Below are 12,968 nucleotides of genomic sequence, written 5' to 3' on the forward strand. Positions count from 1 at the left end.
TACTGTACCCATTCACCCCCAAACCATTTGCCGAGCCTGCGCTAGGTAGCACAACCGTCATTTTCTGAAGGATATCTCCCGGCTATATTGTGGATAGTAAAGACCCATAACTCCCCTAACATCAGACAGACAATTGCAGTTTATGTGATGCTTGTTTTAGATGTCTGATTTCACTTGTGATATATTTCAGAGAACACAGGAGTGGGATTTTCATTCTGTGTGACCACAAGCAACGCCATTTTTTTCTCCATGGCCTCAGCATCTTCAACTGTAAAGTGAGGGTAATTATTAGTCTATGAGTTCTCTAAGTGCTCTTCCAGGTCTAATATTCTATGAATCTGTGATTCTGGGCAAATTGACTAGTAGGAGAATGCATTTTCTTTTGTGTATGAGGAAAATGGGGCATGAATTAGGAGACAAACTTCACTCAGAAATTTTAAATGGGCACAAACAAATGTTGGGTTGGACTTGGCGGGATGAGGGTGGTGCCAGCAATGCAGGGCTTCCCCCAACAACTTCGAAGAAGAAAACAGAAGCAGCAGGAGTAGAGAGAGACCAGGTTGTACAGAGAACAGTCTCTGACCTGCACAGGTGACACCTTTTACAAAACACAATTTCTTTGTGGCCCAGATCTTCCTTCTGTGTAAGTATCAGCTTCAACAAGCTATGAATGGTTATTTCCTGCTATAAATCATTCTGTTTTCTACCTGTTTCTGTGTATACACCATTCAAAACTTCTGGACCCCTCACTGGAAAAATCGCCTCCTTCTTAGTTCCCCTTTGATTAATAAAATCAATCAAATCCTATGAATAAAATAATTGTTTTGCATAAAAACAGAAGAGAAACTCTCTTAGCCATCCTTTAATAATACTGATTTTTTAATATAAAAAGGGAAGAAAAAAGAAAAAGAGAAAAGACTGCTTTGCTACTCAAAGAGCAAACTTAGGGGCGCCTGGGTGGCGCAGTCCTTACGCATCTGCCATTGGCTCAGGGCGTGATCCCGGCATTATGGGATCGAGCCCCACATCAGGCTCCTCCACTAGGAGGCTGCTTCTTCCTCTCACACTTCCCCTGCTGTGTTCCCTCTCTCACTGGCTGTCTCTCTGTCAAATAAATAAATAAAATCTTTAAAAAAAAAAAAAAAAAAAGAGCAAACTTAGCCACCCAACCGAAATTAGAACTAGCAAGATCTATATGGAATGTAATGTGATGTGGATGTCCTTATGTATAAAATAAGTGAACAAAAGATAAAAGTAAAGCCAAAGATGAGGAAGAAAGGTCGCTGGGGAAACTCTTCTAGAGTAAACACAATCATTTGCTATGATCGCAATGGATAACTTTTTCCACTGAATTTGAAATTCTCGGCATGTTCTAGTATGGAGGGTTCACACAGTAGCATGAGATACCACGAAACCTCATCCAATGTAGCACAAGACCAAGAGAAAACAAATGCCTTCCATGTGTTTATTTCATACTTGTGCATTATTGAGATACCCAACACGTTTGCTAATACAGCCCAGATTTGTATCTCAGGGAACTAATGGCAAGGCATTTTGTCAAGGCTGCTTAATTTCAGAATTTCTTCTCCCTCTTATTCCCAAAAACTTGTGCTGATTTAATCCCTGGAAGATCTAGCTTTTTAATTTGGTCTGCCCTACTTACAAACACTTCTGAGTTGTTCTTTAATTTACTGAATTATACTAATCTGAAATTAGTATTTTATAAATGTACACCATTAGGATATGCATCTTTTTAAACTACCAAAATAAAGATATCAAACACTATACATTTGATCTCCAGGTGGTAATGTGGTACTAGAAAACTTCAAATTAATTATAACACTTAATTCTTTATATTTCAAAAGCATAAAAATTGAGCCGTATTTCCTGTGATAAAAGTGGTACACGAACACTCAGTCACACTGCTGAATTCCAGTCTGATCTTTTTGCCATAAATGATGACACCACATAGTATAATAATGACATATAGTAATAACGACAGTAATACTATAGTAAATAATGACATCATATATCACAGGCACTCATATTTGCTGAATGAATGGATGACTGGATGAATAAAAGCTATTTTTATTCTACAAATTACTTTTTAAAATAGCAGTTTTTAGTATACTTGAGTGCATTTTAAAGGCATTTAATTTGTAGATACTTGAAAATAACTTAAAAAGAAAGATATCCAAAGTGTCTAACGTATAAATTAAAAGCAAAAGACAAAAAAGATGATTTTCAGGTTGTTGGCAAAAAGAAATAAATTACTAGTTTTCAACCACAATGACCTCACACCAGTCAGAATGGCTAAAATTAACATATGAGGAAACAACAGATGTTGGCAAGGATGTGGAGAAAGGGGAACCCTCTTACACTGTTGGTGGGAATGCAAGCTGGTGCAGCCACTCTGGAAGACAGTATGGAGATTTCTCAAAAAGTGGAAAATAGAGCTATCCTGCGATCCAGCAATTGCACTATAGGTATTTACCCCAAAGGATATAAATATAGTGATCCAAAGGGGCACCTGCACCCCACTGTTTATAGCAGCAATGTCCACAGAGCCAAAGTATGGAAAGAGCCTACATGTCCATGGACAGGTGAATGGATAAAGAAGATGTGGTAAAGAAATACAATGGAATACCACTCAGCCATCAAAAAATGAAATCTTGCCATTTGCAATGATGTGGATGGAACTAGAGAGTATTATGTTAAGTGAAATAAGTCAATCAGAGAAAGACAATTATCATATGATCTCACTTATATGTGGAATCTAAAAAAACAAAACAGAGGATCATAGGGGAAGGGAAGGAAAAATAAAACAAGACGAAACCAGAGAAGGAGACAAACCATAAGAGACACTTAATCATAGGAAACAAACTGAGGGTTGCTGGAGGGGAGGGTGGTAGGGGGATGGGGTAACTGGGTGATGGACATTAAGGAGGGCATGTGATGTAATGAGCACTGGATATTATATAAGACTGATGAATCACTGAACTCAACCTCTGAAACTAATAATATAGTATATGTTAAATAATTGGATTGAATTTTAAAAATTACTGATTTTCATACTTCAACAAAGAAAATATGTTTACATATTGATACCTGGTCCTGCTGATATAGAGAAGCTGGACTTTGGGGGCCAAAGAAATATTTTTTATTAAGGTATTTGTTTTTAATATATATAGATTTTGCTTCCCTTTGCTTTCGGTCTCCGTAAACTATTCTTCGGAACTGTTCAATGTCTGTCCAGCACATAAGGTCCATACTAAAAGGAAAACAAAAACAAAGTACAGCCCTTTTTATTTTTTTTCTCTGAATTCTACTAAACATCAAACAAGTCATTGTCTTGACTAGTTAGCAGAACTGATTAGATCATGAAACTAATGAGTTCAATAATGTCTCATCCTGGCTAAATATATGTATGAACACAGGAGTACTGGGATCAGAAAATAATCTACCACTGTTATTGATAGGGTCTCAGGGCTCTTCCATTAATGATGGACTCATATTGTTGATGTCAAATCTGGGAAAATTTCCACCCACTGCATGTATGTTTGGCAACATGCTAAATTTACAACACTTCTCACCAATAAGAAGGGAAACTGTATATGTGAAATTTGGCTCCCAGGTCTAAACCTTTTCTGTTAACTTGGAAGAAAATTGTTGGAAAAATATATGATCAATATTTCAGTTTATATTAGATAAATATGTCATAAGGTTCCAAGATTCTGTGCAAAGTGACAATGTTTCATTTATGTATTAGCTAATAAAAATTACAAAGTATTACAGTAATAATTTCAATAGCTTAGAAAAATATAAAGGAGATGCTTTTCAGAAATACTAATTAAAACACCTGTCTAGAAAAATGCAAAAGAAAGAAACAGTAGAAAAGCAAAAGAATAAAACATACTAGTGTTTTTATTTAGCCAATGCTAAAACTACTAACAAAACTTATTTGACTACTTAAAATAACATTTGGGAAGTTGCTATTATCAAAATGCACTCCCCAACAAAAAGTTACCCATACAGATTTCAGATAGATATGCTCATTACTTTTTACTGTCATGGGTGAAATCTAGCACCAAATCACTCTTATAATATGTTGGGTCAAAGTAAGCAGATTAAAAAAGTAAGTAGCTCCGAAAAATGATGTTTTAAGAGAGAAATATATTGTAAAATGGTTATGTTCCTTACCTTGAAGAATGAGCCTCAAGAAACTGACGGAAATGTTCAAACTCCAGTTTGTTGTTAAGCAGGTCATTAAAATTAAAGTGCTTATATTCTTCAGGGACATTATTCCAGTATTCTGTTTTTTTAGAGACCTCAGGAAGCTGTGAAATGCCAGTTCCAATTTCACCAGTAGTGTCCTAGTGAAACAATACTTTTCATAAAAAATCTCTTAAATACAGCAAATTATTTTCCAAATTTAAAAAGGGAAACTGAAATAAAAATGAACAATTAGGCCAACACCATCTAACAATGCAATGGCAGAAGTAGTGAAGAATCTAGATTCTAGAATCTGGTTCTCACTCCTAAGTTCTATTTTGTTCCTTGCTGTTCCGTTCTCTTCTTTTTAGGAACATTTAGTAAACATTTACTATATATTTGCTTATAAAATATTAATTTTCTTATTTTTGTCCGTACAAGAACAATATATCTTTTGTAATAAGAAAACAAAAAGCATACATACTACTTACTACCCCATTTAGAGATAACCACCGCTAACATTTTTAAATCCAAACCTTCTAGTCTTTTTTTCATACACACATGTAGTTTATTAAAAGGCAAGATAGGACTGCACAACTGTGTATGGTTTTGTAACTTGGTTCTTTTTATTAACAATGTATTATGAACATTAACTGTTCTTTTACTTATAACAATTTTCAAAGTTACAGAGTAAGGCAAAATACTTTTCGAATAGTACATTCTTTACACATAAACTTCTTCATATAAAAGTTAATTTAGGGGCATTTATAAGACCTGACGTTTTGCAGTTCATAAGCTCTGTATAAGGGCAAAGAGCTAGAGCTTATTCTTTGAAAAACCTTTCCTCTCCTTGTGGAATTCCTTATGTAATTAATTAATCGCTCTATTTGTGTTTGAAAAGCATCAGACCATGAGAGAAACTACCAATATTTAAAAAGCCAATTTCCAATGTGGAGAAGGACTATGGGGAGGATTGCACATTTTAGTTCATAAATTTTAAAACACAACTTAAAATACAACTAAAATGCTACATTTTAGTTCATAAGGTTTAAAACACAAACTTAAAATACAATTTTATGAACGTTTTAATTCATTAAGTTTAAAATACAACAAAATGTGCTACTTTTTTGGATTTTTATGTAGCCTTTCCAAGATATTAGAAGTTTCTTAAATAAAGAATTTCTGCATTAAAAAGACAACTATTGGGACGATTACATTTAACCATCTGAGCCACCCAGGTGCCCCTCATGAAGGTTACGTTTAAAAAACAACTTTACTGTTTGTGTAAAATTTATTGTAAAAGAGTAAAAACCTGAGATAGGCACAAAGGAGAAAGTAAAACTATCACCTGAAAAAAAAAAAAAACATCATGTGAAACCTTACCACTCAGAGCTAACTGTCTTCCACATTTTGGTGAACATCTTTCCAGACACCTCTCTTTGCATGTATGTAGACATGCAGAAATACATATATAATTTTACATAAATAGGATCATATGATACCAGTGGGTTTTGTTCCCTACATTTTTATATAATAATATGTCCTGGGCATTTTCCATGTTGATAAATATGAATATGAACTGTCACTTTTACGTAGATATACACATTTCATTTTATGGCTTTCAGGATCTATCATGGTTTATGCAACTAATCCAAAAGCTGCAAATTTATAAATCAAAATAACACTTTACTATCCTAGTCAATCCTGTGATCTTTTTACTGACTTCCCCAAATCTTTTCCAATTGTTTTCCTTTATTGTTTTGCTTATTGCTGTCACACGACAGTTCTTTTTCTGTTTGGAAAATACAGTTTAACTCTTTTTTTTTTGGATTGACAACGAATACAGCTGCTGCCATACAGAAAATAAACAGAAATGTCCACATGAATAATATAAATTGAAGGCTCTTAACTAAGGCAAGCAAGTAGCTTAGCTCTCTATGCTACCTCAGCTGCTTTGTTCTGGCTTTATTGTTAAATGTGTCAATATCAAGCGATACCTGTCAAAGGCAGCATGCGAGGCAAAGAAGTAGCAGAAAAATGAAACTGCCTATCCCCTACTTTATCAGTACATGATCTCCTCAATATATGCTCCCCCTCGCCCCATGCCAATATATACAGTGGTAATCCTCTCCAGGATAAAAAGTTTGTTTTTCTAAGTCGAGAGCTGTCTTACCTCAGTTTTCTTGGAAAATGTCTCTTTATGCAAAGCCTGTAGCTTTCTGAAGTATGTGGAATCTAGCTGTCGAGTTTCTTCCACCAGCTCCACCTAATAAAATAATAATAATGCTTGTAACATCAATAGAATGTACATTATGAAAAAGTGGGGAAAGAATGCACAATTTGCCAATAACAGTGGGCTAAAAAATGAATACACTTGCCAATAAAGTAAATTAGTTTGGAGGCAAAAGCAGCAAGACCAACATAAAAATATTAACTACAGCAAATTCAGACCTCGCATGCATGCGATACAATATTTCTGTGTAATAATATAGTGACAGCAGAGATCATTCCTTCGTTCCGGACGCCCCGTGTGAACTAAGAAACATTGCACACATGTTGGGTCACATTGCCATTTTCTATTCATTATAACAGGATAATAGTCACGAAGGCAGGCACTGCTAGCTTTAGGGACCAAATAATCCACAGTAAAACAAGAAATGACCGCACTCCATTGCTAATAGTCTTGAGCTAAGGTTTCGTTGCTGCAGCAAGAGAGGAGAGAGTCGTTCATCAGATTAACCTCATTGTAGGTATCAGCACGCAGGGCAGGCATTGCACTGTTTAGATAGTCAGGAGAACAGGCTCATTCTCCATTTCTCTATTCCAGGAAAAAGATCAGTTTGGCTGACTAAGAACTTTCTACATTTAATGACTAGCTTTGGTAGTCTCCTTGATTATCCTTTTTGGGAAAGAGTCTACATAATCCAGTCAACTGGACTTTTAGAGAAGTCCTCTGGGCTGAATTTAAGGAAATTTCTAGTTTCTTATTAAAAAGAGTGTATCATTTTCCCCGCACATTTTGTAAGAATCATTACCAATGCCAAAACTTTTTGGTTTAGGGAAGTTGGATATAATTCCAAATCTTTTTTTTTTTTTTAACATCTTAGGACCCTATCTCAGGTTCATTTTCCTCTATGCCATACATTGTATTTAAAATAATGGCTGGAGAGAATTTTTTTTAAATTTCGTACGATAGCCTAATTTTTCTAGTGTAATAGATGTATTTTTGTGTTAGAAAAGATATAATGTTAATTTTTGAGGGCAAAGAGAAATCAGGAAGGAAAATTTAATTTTGATAACTGAATTTAGTAAGCCGTAAGAGTTGTTCAATCACAATCTGATAAGGTAATTCTATCCAAGGTGTTTTGGTATTAATTTTATCTTCAATTACCTAACCTATTCTTTCTAAGAAGTTGTTGAGGAGATGGGAACAAAGAACAGCAATACGAAGACAGCAGAGTTCCACTGGAAGTGACCTGATGTACAGGGTACATGCATTAACTTCACAGAAAAAATGCCCGTGAATGGTTTGATCTGTAATTCGAAATAAATATTGAAAGAAATTTCCTCCACCCATCAACAAACACACTGAAAATATTCAAACACTGAGACTTAAAAATGACCTCTTTTGGAATTAAAAAAGATGTGCTGAAACTTTTATCTAATCAAACAGTCTGACCTGATGAACGTCTGGGGTACCTTGAAATAGCAACACTGAAGTTACAGAGTGTGTTTCCCACGAGACATACGAGACATTTCTATTTTCCATGGGTGTAATATTTAACATAACTCATCCAGTATAAAATTAAATGGGCTCTTTCCATTAATCAAAATTAAGGCCACTGCTGAGAAATCGCAAGAAGGGACAAAGCCAGTACATTATCATGGCATATTTGGTTGGTTCACAGGAAACCAAAACTCAGATTTCCCTCTGCTGACATATTTGTACAGAGAACTAAAAATGACAATGATTTTAGTCTTTTGTTAGGAGACAATAGAGAAACTGGCAACAAATGAAGTGAATAAATACTTTCGTTGCTCCAATTTTGAGCCTGCCAAATCTTAACTCTGAGTCCCTGACCCATATGAGACCTTTTCCAGTTTTTCTCTTGTGAGTTAATAATGCTGCTTATCGTCAGTTTTGTAGTCAACCTGAATGGTCCCACACCATTTCCTAGTGCCACAATACCTTTCCAAAAGCAACTTGGTCTAATTTTACCATCTTTGTCCAGGGCTCTAGAAGGAGGAGAAGGATATATTCTTCTGCTGTGTCAAAAAGGTCTTCAAATGGCGGCTGTATTTTCATATAAATCTCTCTTTTCTTTTCCTGTTGGAGTCCAATGTCAAGAGTAGCCGAAGGAGCGATGTATGTGGCAAAAAGATACTAAGGGAGAAGGGGGAGAAAGAAAGGAGAGGATGTTGGGAGAAACCATAATGGTGAGTGGGTTCCTCAGTAAAGGCATTTTAAAAACGTAAGAGAGAGGAAACAAAAAAAAGTGAAGTTTTTTTCTTGAAAAGATGCATAAAACTACTGAAGTCAATGCAGTGTGTGTATTCAAAAGGCTTCTCTTTCCTTTTCCTATTTCTTTAGCGGTAGTCAGTTTGCCAGTGGATCTTACACAAGAGTATATCATTTGGATATTCCAATTTTCTTATCAGATTACTTCTATGCATTATTATAATTGATTCCAGGTATAGGTCTCCTTTTCCCCTTATGTTCATGATATTTCTAACACATCAGTGCTACCTCCAAAATGGCTTGAAATGCCCATTTAGAAACGAGAGGCAAGAATACACTAGGGCTGAAAAACTGGCTATAGGTCTTCTAGTATAGAGACCCAACAGACTACCTGCTCTAGCCAACCGAGTTGCAGAGTTCCTGGGACTGTTACTAATTATCCCTTTCTTTCTTTTTTTTTTTTTTTTTTTAAAGATTTTATTTATTTATTCGACAGAGATAGAGACAGCCAGCGAGAAAGGGAACACAAGCAGGGGGAGTGGGAGAGGAAGAAGCAGGCTCCCAGTGGAGGAGCCTGATGTGGGGCTCGATCCCAGAACGCCGGGATCACGCCCTGAGCCGAAGGCAGACGCTTAACCGCTGTGCCACCCAGGCGCCCCCACTAATTATCCCTTTCTGCTATAAAAATATCTCCAACTGATGTCCAATGCTGTGGAAGAGATATGAGAAGGAAGTAGGAGTGAATGGAAAGATCACATGGAATTTCTACCTTCCTAGAAAAAGTTGCATAGATGTCTATTCCATTCTACTCATTTGTCTTCTCTCCAAATAATAGCTAACTGCATCTGAGAAGTAATTTAATAACATTTTATTTTTAAAATATTACATACTGAATATGTCATGCCCTGTGTATCAGATTTAAATGTAGTTTTACTCACAATCTCTAATTAATTGCATTTAATCTTATTATTTTACTTAGTTTTGGACCTGATAATATCCAGATTCAACCCAGGCAAGAGAGAGAGAGAGAGATTTGTACCAAATACCAAATAATAGTATCATGTAAAGTAATCTTTTAAAGGGTCCACAGTAATAACACAAGCATTTACTGAGTATCTACTACATCTTAGACATTTGGATAGGTGCTATGTATGCAAAGATTAATGATTAAGACCCAATACCTACTCTGAAGGAGCCCACTGGTAGTGACACAGAGATGAAAATCAGCCATTGCAATACGGCATGATAAATACTACAATAGAAGTACGCATTGCAAATAAGATCACCAGTGATTGCCTGCCCATTCTTTTTAAACTCACATCCCATTAACCACCTTCTAAATTTTACTCAAATAACAATTCTTCTGCTATTTTCCTAAACCTTGTTGTTTCATCATTCCATACCATTGCATGTATTGTTCTTCAATCTTAGATACTCACCTACTCCATGCACCTTGTCTGCTTGATAAACTCTGATTTATTCTTTAAAAACCAACACGGATTTTTCCTCTTCCAGGAGGCCTTCACTCACACCTTCCTTCCAAGATCATTTTCTACTGCTATCCCTACCACACAATAATGCAGTTAGGTATTATGTATCTTCTCTTCTAGAACAAAGTCCTTGAGGACAAATACTGCAGCTTATTCTTTTGTCATTCTCCAACTCCTAAAACTGTTCTTGGCAGAGAGAAGATGCCATAAATTTTTATTGAATTGTACTAAATCTGCAGAAAAGACTCATTTATGTCTTGGAATGGGAAAGGAAAAGATTCAGAAACTTTTCCAAGAGAAGATAAGCTTCTCTTAACCTTAATCCTTCAGCTGAATCTTTAAAGATGAGTTGGAGTCAATCAGGCAAGAAAGGGGAGTTGATGAGAAAGATGGTTTAAGAAGAAGGAAAATATGGGGCGAGGCCTGAAGGCTTAGGGACATTTTATGACCTATGGAGATATTCTAGCCTCCAAATAGATACCACTGGCTAAAGAAAAGAGGTAGAATTAGAGAGGACGCTATAAAGGGAGGCAGAAGCTAGAACGTGCACATGACCTCTTGTCCCTTGGTGAAGAATTTGAATTTTTACCTAAAGATATATAATGAGGTCTCTCTCTCTGAGGAGTGATGTCATTGGATATGAATCTTAGAAATAAATCACGATGGCATCGGGAAAGAGAAACAGTTCGAGTAGGTCAAGATTTGGAAGTTATTTCAACAGCCAGATAAGAAATTATATGCCAACTTCATCTCTCACTTTCTTTTAAACAATAGCCTCTTAACTGTCCTCGAAGGTTCTTTGCTTTCTTACCATCTTTTCTTTTCACAGCAAACAGAGAAGGCCTTTTGCCATCACTCTTCTGCTCAACTCTTCAGTAACTTCTCCTGTCACACACAGTAACAGCCAAAGCCCTTATAACTACCTATAATTGGGATTTTTGGAAGTTTCTCAATACTGAGAGGACAAGGATTATAGTTCAGGACCTGTCATTGGGGAAGCCCCTGTAAAGACCCTAGGGCTCAAAACACCCTAACCTCAGGGGTGGACCAGTATAGACTCTAGCCTTGCATCTCTACAGTGCCGAGAGAAAATAGCTGCTAACCTGTAATTCTGTACCCAGCAAAAATATCCTTATAAAATGAAAAGTAAACAAAGATGTTATAAGTCAATAAACAGCAGCAGACAATTCATCACCAGCAGATCTGCACTATGTACGTCAAATAAACAAAGGTAAGAGCAGAATGGAATAGAGAATAATAGATGCATAAATATATAGGTAAAGATGAATAAATACTGATTGTAAAGCATAATAACAATGAATAAAGTCAGAGGAAATAGTAAGAGAGCCTAAGAAAGAAGAGATTGAAGGGGAAGTTTAAGGTGCAGTTGAAATGATCTATGGTAAGCCTTACTATAGGAAGGAAAGCAAATGAGGTTAGAATCAGGGTAGTAATAACAATACACAGAGAGGAATTTTAAAGAATGAGAGTGAATGGGGCACCTGGCTGGCTCAGTCAGTAGAGCGCATGACTCTTTTTTGTTTCAAGTTTTTATTTAAATTCTAGTTAGTTAACATATAATACTGAATTCAGGAGTAGAATTTAGTGGTTCATCATCTACATATAATACCCAGTGCTCATCACAAGTGCCCTCCTTAATCCCCATCAACCATTTAGCCCATCCCCCACCCACCTCTCCTCCAGCATGGCTCAGTTTGTTCGCTATATAGTTAATAGCCTCTTATGTTTTGCCTCCAGGGTCATGAGTTTAAGCCCCATGTTGAGTGTAGAGTTTACTGAGAAAAAAGAAATAGAGTGAAGATAAGAGAGAAAGACATGTAAAGCACTTTTAAAAGGGAGTACTACAAAGTTCAGCACGTAATGAGGCACTCACTCAATAAATATTTGCTAAATGGATGAATGGAAGACTAGTGTCCTAAAGTGAAACGATGGTCTGAAAGGGGAATTTCAGAGTTCAAAAATTTAAAGCCGAAGTAGTTCTAAATTATGATGGATTCCAACATATGGCTACCCCCATAGTTAACTTAGGAAAAATGGAGGTAAAAGACATTGGAATTGGGTGAGTTAAAAAACACTATAGCACAAATGTTATAAGGGTTATTTGTATGGATATCAAAAAAAGCTTCATATGATAAAAAAAAGGTACAGAGAAATTTCATGAGTCGCTCATTGAAACTTTCTAGAAGGATAAAGAGAACTTAAAAGGTCTTTCGGCAGCATTAATGGGACTTAGGATAGGGGAAATCAGTAGATGGAGCTACTTAAAATTTTTAAAGTATTAAAAGATGAGTTTTGAATAGCAGCAGAGAACATATCTTTATTCCTAAGTGTTGTGAAATGTGGGAGAAGGGGCATATTTCAGAGACATTCTGGATGTTCTATTTAATCAGGCAATCTATAGGCCGGAAACTTCCTTCCCTAAGATAAAGATACGTAGTCCATCGGACAGAATAGTACAAATTGAACCATACACCTACCAAATGGTTATATTTAAAATAAAATCTGCTTCATACACACACAATTTTTTCTAATCTTGGTAGTTATTTAGTTTTTTTAAATTTTTAATTTAAATTCCAGTTAGTTAACACACAGTGTAATATTATTTTAGGAGTACAATATAGTGATACAACATTTGCATACAACACCAGGTGCTCATCACAACAAGTGCCCTCCTTAATCCCCATCACCTACCTCACCTATCCCCCCACCCACCTCCCTTCTGGTAACCATCAATTTGTTCTTTATAATTAAGAATCTGTTTCTTGGTTTGCCTCTCTCTCTCTCTC

At 35.9% G+C, this 12,968-nt stretch overlaps 1 protein-coding gene across 1 annotated transcript in view; it reads right to left on the reverse strand.

The window, feature by feature from the left end:
* Positions 1–12,968, reverse strand: part of RGS22 (regulator of G protein signaling 22) — a 116,595-nt gene that overhangs the window by 18,485 nt on the left and 85,142 nt on the right. Inside the window, exons 17-20 of the mRNA XM_057307799.1 lie at positions 8,402–8,596; positions 6,386–6,478; positions 4,201–4,373; positions 3,109–3,271 (exon numbers count right to left, since the gene is read on the reverse strand). Of these exons, the coding sequence (XP_057163782.1) occupies positions 3,109–3,271; positions 4,201–4,373; positions 6,386–6,478; positions 8,402–8,596 (624 nt within the window). The remainder of the gene's footprint in view (positions 1–3,108; positions 3,272–4,200; positions 4,374–6,385; positions 6,479–8,401; positions 8,597–12,968) is intronic.

The sequence above is a fragment of the Ursus arctos genome, unplaced genomic scaffold, assembly GCF_023065955.2.
Source record: "Ursus arctos isolate Adak ecotype North America unplaced genomic scaffold, UrsArc2.0 scaffold_6, whole genome shotgun sequence".
Lineage (NCBI taxonomy): Eukaryota > Metazoa > Chordata > Mammalia > Carnivora > Ursidae > Ursus > Ursus arctos.